At 40.0% G+C, this 15,454-nt stretch overlaps 2 protein-coding genes across 3 annotated transcripts; one reads left to right on the top strand and one right to left on the bottom strand.

The window, feature by feature from the left end:
- Positions 1-875: 875 nt before the first annotated feature.
- nphs2 (NPHS2 stomatin family member, podocin) lies at positions 876-4,545 on the top strand. The gene is made up of 7 exons (XM_054603408.1): positions 876-1,371; positions 1,751-1,854; positions 2,406-2,478; positions 2,667-2,749; positions 3,065-3,324; positions 3,775-3,853; positions 4,336-4,545. Exons 1-7 carry the CDS (start codon positions 1,026-1,028, stop codon positions 4,543-4,545), a joined length of 1,155 nt encoding a protein of 384 aa, XP_054459383.1. The 5' UTR covers positions 876-1,025.
- A 477-nt stretch (positions 4,546-5,022) lies between these two features.
- axdnd1 (axonemal dynein light chain domain containing 1) lies at positions 5,023-15,444 on the bottom strand. 2 transcript variants are annotated; one of them, XM_054603255.1, is made up of 26 exons: positions 15,292-15,444; positions 14,603-14,751; positions 14,426-14,529; positions 13,907-14,000; positions 13,230-13,315; positions 13,097-13,153; positions 12,814-12,922; positions 12,380-12,501; positions 11,988-12,128; positions 11,691-11,795; positions 11,153-11,273; positions 10,812-10,913; positions 10,508-10,674; positions 10,243-10,312; positions 9,710-9,944; positions 9,125-9,341; positions 8,686-8,779; positions 8,246-8,436; positions 7,861-7,951; positions 7,427-7,570; positions 7,013-7,087; positions 6,654-6,695; positions 6,244-6,345; positions 6,034-6,125; positions 5,474-5,613; positions 5,023-5,369 (listed from the first exon to the last, which is right to left on the bottom strand). In XM_054603255.1, exons 1-26 carry the CDS (start codon positions 15,359-15,361, stop codon positions 5,254-5,256), a joined length of 3,036 nt encoding a protein of 1,011 aa, XP_054459230.1. In that variant the 5' UTR covers positions 15,362-15,444; the 3' UTR covers positions 5,023-5,253. The 2 variants fall into 2 exon arrangements, with proteins under 2 accessions (XP_054459230.1, XP_054459231.1); XM_054603256.1 differs by lacking the exons at positions 5,023-5,369; positions 6,034-6,125 and having other exon boundaries at positions 5,537-5,613.
- Positions 15,445-15,454: the final 10 nt, after the last annotated feature.

The following is a 15,454-nucleotide window of genomic DNA, read 5'->3' as shown; positions in this document are numbered from 1 at the left end:
TCCACCGACACAATTTCTCCCAGTAATTAACTTTGAATAGCTTTGGCTATACAAGGGAAGAGGCATAATCCAAACAAATGCACCCAGTGACACAAAGATTAAGAGGTTTTAATGCAATTAGTGTGCCTGTTTTATATTGTATATGACATTCACTCAAGTAGCATGTTCTTTGCATGATTTAATGGCATAAAAGTAAACTTTTCCCATCAGGACAGCCACTGGCATGCGCCTCCACTGACTTTCCAAAGCAATGTTGTCAGTTATTTTAATGAGCCATGCATACCATCAGTACAGAATGTATAGTAGTTTTGCTGGGAAATGTGAGAATGCATAGGAATTTTGTTGTTATTCATGATATTTCTGTGACAGAATCAAAGGCTTCCAAGCTGTAACAGCTAAAAAAAACACCCGAGTGAGTTAAGAGAACAAAAAAAAATTGATATTGTTGTTAGAGCTTCTGATGAAAATGAGCAAAGAATTATACTAATAAATAAACAGAATATTGCTGAAATAAACTCATCCAGCAATCCCTTGATGTTTTGAGTTTATGTCTGATAAGGCCTTTCTGAATCTGGGAGAAAAGAGGAAGAGATATGTTTGCAGATCAGGAGATGACCTGTACATGAAAAACTTATCATTTCTATCGTATCTTGACATTTTCCCACATTATTATCCTTACTTAACGTTTGGTTTGCTGCTTTGACAACATAAAGCCTATTGAATATCATGCTCACAAAAGTTCACTGACCTGAAATGATATGTAAAACAGAGAAGGTGGTGGGTGTCACTCCCACTGCTGTCCTACTCCCTAGTTCAAACAGTCCGCCTAATTAACCATCCATGAAGTCTGTGTGATTACCACAGTAGACAGCAGCACCACTGACTCCAGCTACAGACCTCAAGCCAGAGGAGACAACTCACAGCAGTGAAAACCCCTATATTTATCAGTTCTCTCTGCTTTCACCCAAAAAGAAAAAACATCCACTAACCCTTCCAGCAGAAACATCCCAGCAGCCATCACTCCCATGCTCTTCACTGCAGAGCCTCCGGCAAGTATGGAGAAGTCCTCCAATGTCCAGCCCGGACTCCCGTCGAGATCCAGAACGACGCCCAGGAGGGAGAGGGAGAGCGGAGCCTCTGTACCTCCCAGAAGTCACAGACAAAGGCCATCGAAGGCAGGTCGCGATCCCGGAGCATCATCGGTGAGGAAAGAGAGGCTGCAGAAGGAGAAGCTAGAGACAAATGAGGTGAAGGTGGAGCTGGAGACAGAAGTGAAGGTGAGATCCACTGTGGTGGACATAGACAGTGTGAGAGACAATGAGGTCAAGGAGGAGAACCTGGGACTCCTGGAAGCAGCAGAGCAGGAGGAGGGTAAGTCAAAGTCTGAAGAAAAGCCTGGCACATTTTATATGCAGTTGGGAAAAGGTTTATTCGTGAGGATGAATACATATTTAATTGTGTGATTTAAAAATGTATTTATTGAATTTCTTGAAGCGTACATTCTGGAAACGCAATCACAGATCAAATATATAGTATTCTGAATTCAAGAATGTAATGATACAAATAAATTAAAATTTTATTTTAACTTTGCAATAACATCATCCTTCTTCGTATTGAGAAATCATTACTAAAGAAAAAGTCTTGGGAAATCTTTTCGAGCTTGAAAATTGCAAAATGACTATTAATTATCTTTAATTGGAGTATCTTGGTTGGGTTTCTTCAAACAAAGTGTGAATGTGGATCTCTGCAGGTCTGAAGCGCAAGAACCTGGGAGTGTTTGAGTGGCTGCTGATGGTCTTCGTCTTTGCTCTGGTTCTCCTGGTCCTCCCTCTTTCCATTTGGTTCTGTGTCAAAGTACGAAATACACCACAGACCGCGCAGAAACCGAACACATGTACAATAATCCTATTTAAAAACCAGTGTGATTTATTCAACAGAAATTATGCAAAACAAACAAGACACATGCAGTTTGTAATGGAGACATTAAAGGGTGAATAATATCACCATTCATGTTTATTTTGAGTCTCTTTATGGTGAAAAAGCTGTTTCCAGCTTTTCAACCTCGACAAAAAGTAAAATATTTGGAGAAATTTGTGATTATTGGGGATTTTTTTAAGCATGACAATGGAATATTTCAGAGAGTTAGCATTTTCACCTTATAGACATTGTTTTATTATTAATACAATGTTCTAGAGTTCACAGCCATCAGAAGAAAAATGTGTCAATGTTTTAATACTTTCTGACTCCATTGTTATTGTACAAAAGTATTGTATAAACACTGGCCTTCTTGTCAATTAGACCAGTATAAGCTGGTCCAATTGACGTACTTGACTTGTAAGTCACTGCAGCCATCACTGTCTTCCTTTTTACATGGACTGACGGATGTCTGTCATTTCCATTGACAGATAGTGAGGGAGCATGAGAGAGCTGTGATCTTCAGACTGGGTCACCTACTGCGTGGAAGACCCAGAGGACCAGGTTGTCACCAATTACTGTACTTCAGTTTATGCAACACAGTTGACTTGTCATTTCTGAGGATGTGTCAGTGTTTGAATTACTTGTAGGTTGGTTTGCTTCTGATAATACAGCTACATTGTGTTAAGTTTGGACCCTCAATTAGTTAACATTTTTTAGTCATCATCATCCCTTCTCCTTCCTCTCTCCAGGCCTTCTCTTCTACCTTCCACTCCTTGATGTGTGTCACAAGGTTGACATTCGACTGACAATGCTGAAGGTTCCTCCTCACACGGTACAGAACAATTCCCATTAAGCTCCATATCTAAAAATGATTACAGTACAGTATATGCACTTTGGTTTCCCTGAAATCTTTCATAGTCCATAAAGAGATCAGACTTATTTGTCACTTACTGTTAAATTGCATTTGCTACTTTAACTAAACTTCACAGAAGTTAACAATAAAGCAGGATTCCATCTCTGTTACACAGTATTTCTCAACCTTTTGGGATGATGAGTAAACAAAGTGCTCCCCGCTGAATAAATTAAGTAGACAGAGATGATGATTTAATGTCATTAGACTGCTGACTTCTCATACGTCTGTATGCAGGTGGTGACAAAGGACTTGGTGAGGCCGGAGCTGAGTGCAGTGTGTTATTACCAGATAGAGAATGTGGCTTTGTGCAGCGCAGCTCTGTCCAGTCTGACCACAGTGCTGCAGACTCTGGTCCAGGCAGCGGTCAGAGACATTCTCGCCCAACACACATTCAGCCACATCCTGCTGAACAGGAGGAAGATCGGACAGCAGATACAAGCAGCTGTTGACTCTGTCGCTTGCCGCTGGGGCATCAAGGTGGAGAGAGCAGACATGTAAGACTGAAGATAAAGAAAGAAAATCTGTTGTAATTAACCTTCGTTGGCAGTATCTTTCTCAGTTAGAGAGTTTCATAGGAAGCAAAGACTTAAAAATCACAAAACACATTACATCCTGTGGTAGCAATGCATTCTGGTCTACCTCATGTTACTGTGGGTGTAGAGTCTGGTCTTAACGCGCCCCCTACTCTGGGTGACCTGTGTTGATTGTAGCTCTTGCAGGGACAGGCAGCAACACCTTATATTAACGGCTGATCTATGTATAACGGGAATCAATTTGGACATTACAAAGGGTTAGCCGGGTTTCAGAAATAAATGCATCACTTTCTGTGAAGTTTTTCCTCTGAAAGCTTTGATTTTTCCAGGTAAACCACAAAGAGGAATGTAGAGATTTGTAGCGTACTGTGATCTTCCTGCTGACCAGGCTTGTGTTTGATTTCCTGTCAGAGACGAGCTCAGTTTTCCGGTGGAGTTACAGCAGAGTCTGGCTGCCGAGGCTGCAGCCAAGAGACAACACCAAGTCAGAGTGAGGAACTACACAAGCCTTTTATAAAAAAAATGTTCTATATTTTAAGGCCTGCTTTTGCATATTATGTGTTTATGTTCATCGATTTCCTTTTATTTATTTTTGGTCAAATATGGCATTTGACTAAAGATTAATCTAACTCGGGAATTTTATTATTATCAGCATTTAAAAAAAAACTGTAGAAATACACAAAAATACCTCTATGTTTACAGTTAGAACATGTCTAACTTTGGCCGATCCTTGTGGTAGTAAAAAGACAGTAGTAGCTGACATCAAAGAATTATAGTGGCTGATCACTGTTCCGATGCCTTCAAACACTACGGTTTCTGTTTCCATTTCAAATAATTTTGCTGTTTTTCCAGCCCAGAGCACAGCCTTGGTTTAAACTGAAGTTTACCTCTGCCAGTGAGATCATTTCTGCATTCCCAGTAATATTTTTGTACAGAAAACATGTTTCCAACAGCTGTCCTTCTCTCCCCTAGGTAAAAGCAGCAGAAGAGGACAGAGATGCCTGGGAGGGGTTCAGGGCTTCTCTCCGTCTCCTCCATCCCGCCCTGGTCCTTCCCCTCCCCCAAGATCTCCTGAGCATGACCCCTGACCTCTCATGCCTACCACCCCCTCCTCCCCCTGCTGTGGAAGGAGAGGGAGGGACGACAGAGGGGGAACCAGATACAGACTCACCAATGATGTGACTGTTGTGACGTGAAAGTTTATCATTGTTGAAATGTTATATTTAATTCACCTTACAGAGGAGAGTGCGAGCCATTCTCAGCTCGTGGTAGAGTTTCAGAGTTTTGATCATGGTAAAGATAATTTAAAATAAAAGTTTCTTAATCAATGTTTTCCTTAGTGCTTTGGAATTTGAGTGGTTTACGTTGGTGAGCTTTAGCACCGAATGGTCTCAGAGCCTCTACTGTAGGTTAACTAGGTTTGTGTAACATTTTGACAATTTCCATGTAATGTCCGAACTTTAATGTAGGAGCTTTATTTTGGAAGAAAACAATAACTAACTTGTCTTTACTTAGACATATCACAAGGTTAAACAAAACCACATCAAGCAATTACATAAATGATAAAATATTAACATATACATATATTTACATATACTATATTCATTCTCATACAACAGTCTTGCTTTATGAATATTAGATAACCTCCTTATAGCGGGAATATCATTCTGTATTGTTTGCTACTTCCTTCCTAATACCTTAGGTGGGTTTCCTTTACTGGTTTTATGGATGTGGACTGTGATGGATTGCAGGCGATGAGCCTTGTTACAACACAGAAAATACATGAAACATAAAACACAAAAATAGATTTAAAAAATAGTTTACCCAACATTTAATGGAGCGTTCCATACATACATATAAAGTTGTGACACCTCCTGATCACATGTCAGATCACCGTTTCTTGGTCTTTTTGGTGCTGGTTGTTGGTTTGACTTCAGCTGCATTTTTCTTTGGAGGAGCTGGATTTGTTACTGGTAGTGGGGAGAGTGGTGGCGTTTTCTTTCTCTCTGCAACAAAAACAAACGTACTATACCACATGTACGCTTTAATCCTGTATTATTGTCTCTCTGTCTCAGTTACAAGATTAGTGAGTGTTTTGTTTAGGCGGTACCTTCATTACTTTTGGGCTCCAGACTGGGCGGACTCTGCAGTTGTCCCTCCAGGTCCTGAATCTTCTCCAACGCTGCTTGCAGGGCTTCTTCGGCCTCGAGGGCTCGCTGCTCGGCACTCTGGACACGCAGCTCTGAATCACTGACACAAACACGGGGAGAACTCTAACCTGGATGTCTTTTGCAAATCAACAGGTCAACTCTACATTTCTGGACAAACACAAACTCAGCTACTCTGTGGACATTTAACAAACTTATTTCCAAAGGCAATACAAAAGCATGGATGTTCAGCCATGGTGGTAAATGCTGCTCATGCCAACCGCCGCAGTTGTTATTTCAAACAATAAAATAAAAATAAATTCCTGTGTGGCACTATTGAGCTTATAGCTAACGAGTGCTTAAAACAGTACATGCACAAACTGGATGTTTATTGAGTGTTTTGGAGCAGTCATGAAAAAAACAGCTTGGGATTTAAGGTGAAAAACATAGATTTCCACATTAAAAGGTGACGTGTTTGATATCATGTCACAGTTTTACAAAAATGTTAAGAAAGTTAACTTACTGCAGTTCCTGCTGCAGTAATCCTACTGTGGTCAGATCACTAAAAGCTTTCTGAGCTTTATCTGTCACCGGAGACACAACCAGCTCCTCAGTCTGACAGACAGAGACAGACAGACGGATGGTCAAAGAGACAGACCGTTTGTTCAGCTCTACATACGGTGAAAGGCGTGACACACAAACATTGAAAAAGTGTGTTATTTAATGTTCTGACCCCGCTCAGGTGGACAGTGCTCTCTCCCAGCTTTGTTTGTGTAATGTTTCCATCATAGCTTATCAGCTTCACCACTGGGGTCTCAAGAACCGTTAGCTCCCCCTGCAGGACGACAACAACAACAACAACAACAACAACAACAACAACACACACTGTTATTTTTAGCAATTAAGTCTGGTTCTGTGTTCCTTTAAGAAGACCCATTTGTCCTCAGGAGTTTAATGAATTCCTTACAACTGTTCTGTCCTTAACACAATTCTACAAACTCCAAGATGCTCCAAAGCTCTATAAACGTTGCAATGAACCATGGATGTGTAATATTACTTTTCCAGATTAGATTTTTTTTAATGTTTTTTTCACTCATGTGCAGGATACCATCTAAGTACACTTGATGAAAACTATATTAATACCTGATAAACCTCTTTTTGTGTAACAAGTCCTTCAGCAGTTCCCTGTGGAGAAACAAGAGTACCATCACTGCCCTCATCGTTAGCATCATGATTATTATTAAATTGGTGACAGTTATTGAATATCTTATCTATAGCAAATTATCATTTTGAAAAATCAGGATGCATGTTATACATCAAATGGAAACCAAACAGCGACTGTCAGAAAAATACAAGTCTAAGTTAATGTCATTATCAACCTTTTAAATAGTTATACTTTATTCTCGGCCACACTATACTGCTACAAAATACTTATAGTCTAAATGGTTACAGAGTGTCATTAAGCTTTGTACTCGTACTCCACAGCTGTTAAAACGACTCACCATTCTCGGTTCTGCCTCAATCTCATCTTTGACATCACTGTGTGCTTCAGGCTCTGCTGAAACCTCTTTGTTCACCTATAAACACACACAAAACCACAAAAACATTTGTTCCTCTTCTGTGATTAGGTGATCACAATTTATTTGGGTATCTGATACCAGCATTAGATCATGACTACACTAAAACCTGATAAATGATCATTGGCAATCTCTTCTCTGAAGTCCGCTCTACTTCACTGTAGTATCATCACACTGTCAGTCAACTGACACCAGGCTTTCAAGTTTCCAATAATAAGGAGATAACTAAGTTGAAATATAATAATAAACCACAGCCATGCTTATCTTCAGCAAACATGTTTAAAGTTTTAATTCAAATTAGTTCTATCCATGGGGGTTGAATTTTAATTGACTCCTCACCAGAGTCTCCATGCTGTCTGCTGGAGAGACTGGGACATCAATGCTGGAGGCGGGGTCAGCCTGTCGGTCTTGCAGCTCTAGAGGACCACATTTTACTCCTGAGAGCAGGATTATACTGGTCTCCACCCAATCAGTGCACTCTCTCTGAGGATGGACAAGACAACAGCCCGCACAGTAAACATGGAAGTTTGTTTAGCGCATCTTCCCCTAGTCTGTAACTCCAGTATGGCTCCCTCTCCTGGAGTTTTGTAATATTTGAACACAAAGTAAAACACAACAAGCAGTTCGGTCTTATAATGGAATGTAGGTTTGGTGTATTTCTTGATTTTTCTATTGTACCTTAAGCAATTATTTCTTATGAAATGTATAAACATGTAGCCCTGATGTTACTATCAGTTATTTGCTATATATTTAATTCTGCATCACTAATTTACCTGCAGCTTTCTGCACTCATTCAGCTCATCTTCACTCTTGACTTCATGTGGGTTCTGCAGAATCTGCTCCTCCAGAATCAGTTTGCAACAGCTGGAATTAAAAACAAACATTTGCTGATTAGTAAACCCTGGAGAAAACCCCCCTGTGCTGATCCTTTCAATCTTAGAGTAACTAAACATACTTTGCCATCATTTCATTTCGGTGTGTTGTAAGTTAAAATGAAGAGTGTGAAAAGGTGAGTTTATCACCTCTTATTCAGTTCAGTACTTGTGCTAGATAAAAAAGTTGACTTATTGTACTGTGGAGAAGTTGTGAGTTATGTTGGTTAACAGCATCTGCATAACTATAAATGGTAAAAAAAAAATGGATGAAAACTTTGGGTACCTGCTGATGTATATGGAAAAAAATTTAAGTTTCTCAGTCAGCATCTTGGCATCCTCATCCAGTGTCTGTGGTGAGATGTTTTTAAAGTAGTGGTGTTCCTGTTCGTGGTTGTGGTCTTCACTATGCTCGGGTACTGTGATGAGCAACAGATCCAACATCCAGCGAGTCTGTCCCATGTGAATAGAACTGACCTGACAGGAGAGGAAATACTTAAACTCAAGATGTAACATTACAGAAAACAAACACACTAGTAACTTTGTTGAGAGGCATAGATGCAAAATGTTTGGAGGGGTTTGGTCATTCAGATGTATTGTCTGTGTAAGATCTGAGCTTCACATTCATGGAGCTGATATGTTTGTTTGTTCTACAGTGACATTGTAGTTTTTGCAACATTTGATGTACAGTTGATGAACAGTTGATTAAACCTGTTTGGTACTGACCTCCTCCCTGAGTTTGTGGTTCTCACTTTCAGTGAAGTTGGACAGGCCGGTTACGAACTCCTGCACTTTGTCTAATGCCTTTTCTGTCTCTGTACTGTTCGAACACACAAACACATGCAACAGGAAAAATAAGTATTTATATTTCAGTGTCAAATTGTATCTTTTTTCGATGTGCTCATTAAAATTGTCTTTCAAAACCATTTTATTACCAGCAATGAATAAAACGTGTTTAAACAACAAAAAGAGCCTTAGCTTGTCCAAGGAACTATACATTTTCTCACAAGTGATTCATAAACACATAAAGAATACCACATTTATTGTACTGAAGAACATCCAAAAGTCACCTTTTTGGAGCAAATTCAAAAACCTATTTTCAAAATTTTGATAAATGAGGCATCTTGAGCATTATTAATAAATCCATTGTTTAAACCAAACTTACAATATGTCTGGCTTATTGTTGTCCTTTTCGTTCTCTGTTTGCTTGCTTGAGACGTTCTGAAAAGCTTTTTCAGCCAAACTCTTCCAGTTTCCCAGGGCCTTCTCCAGCTTCAGCCAGTCAGAAACCGACATAATTTCTGGTCGGCCAATCACTGCACGAAGCTTGGAATCCTGGGACTCCATCGACCCGAGCAGTGACATGATCTGTCCGTGGATCCCTGAAACAGCATGGCCGGAATCAGTTTCAACACTTAAGTTCATATCTTAAGGACCGTATCGTATCCCTAAATAAGACCCACTAAAAAATCAAGAAAAACAAGAAAGATATATGAGACAGATATATGAAGATTCTGTGACGATAGCTTGTGTGTGTATGTGTGTCAGCAGCACACCGTGATACTCACCAAGGTCCTGATTTTGCACCTATCAGCAGTTCTGTTTGTTTACAGATATATCCATTTGAAAGCAAAAACTAAATAAGTGCCAGGTGAATGTGTATACTTTACTTACCCGTATGTAGGCCTTACAAATCATAGTTACTAGCTTATTTTGAACTATTCAAAATTGTGTTTCTATCAGCCCTCACCATTTGCTCCACTGACTCTGGTGTCCAGCTGTTTCAGGAGCTGAGATAGCACCTTGTCCAGCTCTCTTAGGGCATGTTGGCCTCCAAGGGGTTCACCATCAGGAGAAGGATGTCTTCTGAACAGCTCAAGGCTCATATTCAGCCGTCTTTCCTGGACACGGGCGAGCTCGCCCAGTGTCTGCTGGGAGCAAAGCAGCTTTTCACCTTGATAGCTGTCGCACTGGAGGGCCAATGTCTGCAGAGAAACAGAACACAGAGGAGGACTTTAGGATAAGAAAATTAAACCTTGCTGTTGACTAGACATACTGTATGACCCAAATGTCAACACATACACTTGATAATTGAAATATAATCTAAAAGAAAGATTGCAAAATGGCATCTACTTTACGAGGCAGAAATATGCGCATGTTTTAAAAATTGCTTTCCTGATCTAGGACAACATCAAGCCAAGTCTTAAAAAAAATACATAGACAGATAGATAACAACAATGACCACAAAAATGAAAGACAGAGTAAGTAAATGTACTGTCTTACAATTGACCAGTCCTTCAAATCTGCATGAAACTTTTCCAAAGAAGCTTTCTCATATTTTGGTTGAGGACACCTTGAAAGAAAGTAAGAGCATGTTTGGCAGAATAAACACACATTTTCATTTCCTCTTCCTGATCATAGACACTTTACCGGGCAGTAAGTAGGTTATTATAGCTTTCAAGAAAACTATAATAACCTACTTTCTTTAAAATAAAGGATAATCATGAAACCTTGCATAATCTCCCTGGGTATCTTAGCTTGTCCTTACTTGCTCTGCGTGGTGCAGAAGGCGAGCCACTTGGCGATGCCTTGCTGGATTGCACTGATCTGTTCACACTGAGCATACTCAGTCTTCTTCAGCTGGGACATGAAAGCAGTCAGCTGCTCTTTCCAGTAGTCAGTGAGCTCCATGAGGATAGTCAGGTCATCTGTGTCCTACAGCGGGATGGTGACTATCATAGTTAGAGTGTAATTGAACCACCAGGGAAGTTTCCAGAAAATCATCTGATGCATTTGGTGTTTTTACCATGAGCAAAACAGAAAGCGTTAAGAAATAGGAACTGCATTGTTACCTTCAAAGTGAGGCAAAGGCTGCAGTGCTCAGCTGTCTTGAACCAGCTCTGCGCGATGATATGCAGCCGACTGATCAGCTGCAGCTTCTTCATACTGATCACCTGACAATCACAGAGACATGTCATCCTTACAACCCAAAACTTATAGTGAGCAACAAAGTGGGCCATAGCTATTTATATAGTGAAACAATCCACAAATTATATTTTTCATTACATCTTATTGTGCTCGCAATCAGTTGATGTATTATCTATTCAGCATAACAGCACATCAAAACAACAAAGAACTAACACATGATATGAGTCCAATTGAAGGAAAAAAAACTAGATCATAGCTCCCACACCTTGAGGGCGAGGCAGAAGGTGAGCTGGCTCCAGGAGTCTCTCTCCTCAGTCATCTGGAGCAGCTGAGCCTCGAGGCGACCCCTCTGCATCTCATACAGTTCGTGGTAACCCTGCACCACACTGAGAAGAGCACATAGACTATTTAAAAAATGCTCTGCAGGAAATTTTGTTTTTTTGCAACTTAAAACACTAATTCGAGTTTCTACTTTTTTACATTTTTGGAAGTTATAATTAAAGATACAGTAAAGGCTGCTGTGTGCATTCCAACAAGATACACTGATAGCAGTACCTGGTATCTAATACATGTTTAAGTAATTGCTTATACAGTGTTACTCTTCACTGTAGTTTTTTGCCATTTTTTGTTCAAGGCACAAATAAATCTCTTTATGAGTCTCTTGAAATAAATCACTCATATCAACCCGATAAATAAGCTTCATATTAATCACGCTGGTCAATTTTGGAATGCATCAACTTGATTAAAATGTGTTTTTGGACTAAATGAACAGTGGTTGAATTCATACTGTACGTGGGACTGACTCTGAGTTGGTGTGAGTCTGCTCGATAGCCCCAGCCAGCTGTGTGTGAGCGCACTCTGCCTGCTGGGAAACAAAGGAATCATGGTCTCTCATTCTGCAGAGCTCCCTGTGAAGAGAATTCAAACCCATAAACACATTTAAAGAAATATTTGCAAACATATTTTGTATATTCACACATTATAATGAGTGCTATCTTTTTTATTTTTTGCATTTATTATTTAGTCTTTGAATAGAATCACTCTTTGAACACGTTCCAGTGCTTAACATGAACCAGCAGCCTGGGGCCTGACCTACGTACGTGTTGAGCTGCTGTATTGATGTCTTGATACGATAGATCTCCTCAGTGAGCCGGCGGTCCAGAGCTCGCTGTGCCACTCCCTCGGTGTGCAGAGCCTTCAGTCGGCTGGGGATTCGCTCGAGCAGGGACTGGTAGCGCTGTCTGGACACAAAAACACGAGAGCTGCTGTGCAAAAGAGCTTCTTGGGGTCATTGCTGGAAAAGATTTTCTGAAAATCTCCGAAACTATTCGTCAAAATGTGTTTCAGAATCAACTTAAGGTAACAAAAAAGGTAAAACAGTTGCAGATTGATGATTTAGATCCATTTTTCCATAATCTGGTGTAAAGGCTCATGAAACTCCCTCAAAAGTGTTGCACTATTTAAATGCCTTCCTAGTGTATTGGCTGCTAACCTGAGTTTGGCGAGTAGCTGCCCTCTTTCAGCACAGCCCACGCTGACCTGCCGAATCAGTTCATGGAAAACAATGTTGTAGATGTTCTGCTCAACCTGCACCAGCTCCAGCAGACCCTCCATCTGTAAGACATTTCATTGCATTCTAATATGTATAGCTGGCTATACTAGAAGAAAAATCTCAGAGCAAATTTGTTTTTCATATAAAGCTTTTACATTATTAAAGGAAGATTTCGCACACTCAGTAAATTGGCACTCCAAATCCAACTCAGTACACTCTAACTCCTGTATAAAAGTAGCCCAAAAGCCGAATGTTGCTTAGTACGTATATTCTATACATATTCTATGTAAATACAGAAAAATGCAACACAGCACTAGTGTCAGCCATAGAGACACAGAGCAGCCCGTGTACTTCCTGCTTGTCTGTCTGCCTACCTGGGAGAGTTCTGTCAGCTCGTCAATCTGCTGATCCACTCCGGCCTTCTCCAGCATGTCATCCATCATCCTCATCAACTGGATCACTTCCAGTCTGCCACTGGGCCTCCTGGACACACAGAACATACACACATCCCTTATCTTACCAGCACTTTGCCTACCTTGAGGTACACCGTACTATTACCATTACCACCATTACTCATTTAGACAACAAATCTCCCAGTGAAGTCTACTTGACTGAAATGTATCTGTAAATTAGACAAATTCATATTTTTGAACTCACAATGAAGGGAAGACCCGTAGCTTCTGCTCCTCATCTTGCAGCTGCACTGTGAACGCACTAAGAAGAAAAGCACCATAAGAGCTTTTTATATTCCAAAAATAAAATGAGGGTACACATAAGAAAGCGGACTCACTCCTCAAAGAACTCAAGGCCATGCAGCCCTTTGTTTCTCACAATGTGATATTCTTCCGGGATCAGACTTTCTGAGACACTCAAGTTCTGAAAGACAGAGTTGCTGTGGTTATCACCTCACACTTCAAACTTGTATACATATATAGATATATGGCAATAAAGGTGAATTTTTACTGTAAAACCTATTACTACTGAATATGAAAATTTAATTTGAATTCCTTTCTTAACTTTTACTTTTTACTAATTTATGTTATTTTTTACTACAATTGCAAGACAAAAAACAGAAATAAACAGAATATAATAAATTGTTCTCAAAACTTTTAACACTGTTCTAAATGTACAGACACACTGTAGTTTGAGTCCGCATGGTTTCCCTTTATGCGTTTCTACTTTTTTTCCCTTTTTCGGCTTTTGGGTGACTGAACAATTAAGTACTGTGGTTGCTGAGCTGGGTTATCTTGCTTATTTGCTTATTTTTCACAACTGGTTGATTTTGTTATATTGTAAAGTACTGCTTAAATGTTGCGTTGTACCACACATGCCGCTCAGAAAGAAACTATCTGGAAGGTTATAATAAATAAAAAAATACAAATTTCAGCTCATTCTAAGGCCTTTCATATTTTTGCCATGAAGGGTTAAAAGGCCAGAAAGTAAAACGTGTCACCCGAGACAGTTTACCTGTGTGTCTCCAATGCCACTTCTGTCAGTCACTGGTGGGAGGGGGGTCGTCTTCTTCTGGGTTACCATAGCGTCACACAGGAAGGAAATATCCCTGTATGGATATCATCCAAACAGAAGAGAAAAATAAAAGAACAAGCACATCTAGTCGCTTAGGTTATCTGCAGATTGCAGAAAGCTACATTTGAGACCCTTTGAGACATCTAATGTTGCCCTGATTATAGAGCATTAATATAATTATCTGATTACAGAGAACTATTCAGACAGAACCTAAAATCAGTTGGGCTTTGTTATGTGTCCAGTTATGAAAATGCTAAATCAAACCCAAGCTGGGTTTGTATAATTCATGTATTAGTGTCAAGTGTTGACATGCATATTGCATTAATGATTGTGATACAGTATATCCATGTAACGTTTTATTAGATGACAAACCAACACAGTTTGATATCAATTTCAAATTAAATCTTTGGATAAACTTCATAGTTGCAACAACAGCATTGTTTTGTTGGTCCAGCTGACCTGCCTGCTCCAGTCACGGACGTTGGCTGCTCCAGAAAGAATTGGTATTTCTTGCGTCCGAGCTGGTGATGCCAGACTGCATCCGGCCGTCTGATTCCACAGCCCTGTATACAGAGTCATCTTAGGAACTGCCACACAGAAATACACTTCTTAGATATTAATGGGGGCAGTCTATACCTTGCAGTGCCGATGGTGCGCAGTGTGGCCCAGTGTGCTGCTGACAGTGGAGGTAAGGCTGACCAGCAGTTCATCTGGGATGATGTGGTCATTGACAGGAGGTTTTGTCTTTCTGCTCTCTGCTGGGACTTGGAAATTCAGTTCCACAACTGAGAAAATAAAATTACACTCAAACAAAAAGTAGGTGTATAACTCACCTTTGTATGAGGGGATCTACAGTACCAGTCAAAAGTTTGGACACACCTTCTCATTCAACTACTCTGAATGAAGAATCTAAAATATAAAACATATTCTGGTTTGTTGAGCATTTGTTTGTTTACCACATAATTCCATATGTGTTCCTTCATAGTTTGGATGTCTTCAATATTAATCTACAATGTAGAAAAAAATTAAAATAAAGAAAAAGCATTGAATGAGAAGGTGTGTCCAAACGTTTGACTGGTACTGTATGTGTATACTATTTAAAATGACACAAAAGGTACCTACACATCTCCCTATGATGGTGAACACTACTGTTTTGATAAATGAGATGAGGATTTATAATTGTGTTAGTTTGAGACTGAAAAGAATAACTTTGTTTCTGGCTGCTGTACCATCGAACTTGTCAGTATGAGTAATGTTTTCCTCTCATTAGCTAATGATTGGTTTGTTAGCTTAGCACTGTAAGGTTGAGCTAGCCTGTACGTCACCTCTGGCGTCCATCGCCTGCTCCGGCCTCGGACAGCCCGGCGCTGAGTTGACTCTCATGGACGCAGACATCCCGGACTCACGGTGCAGATCTTACAGTCAGGTTTGAGAAATCAAAACATTGACCAAGTCACGTGGACCAGAAGTTTTGCCGAAAAAAGTAAA

The sequence above is a fragment of the Anoplopoma fimbria genome, chromosome 8, assembly GCF_027596085.1.
Source record: "Anoplopoma fimbria isolate UVic2021 breed Golden Eagle Sablefish chromosome 8, Afim_UVic_2022, whole genome shotgun sequence".
Taxonomy (NCBI): Eukaryota; Metazoa; Chordata; class Actinopteri; order Perciformes; family Anoplopomatidae; genus Anoplopoma; species Anoplopoma fimbria.
This window is presented reverse-complemented; position numbering and strand designations above follow the sequence as displayed.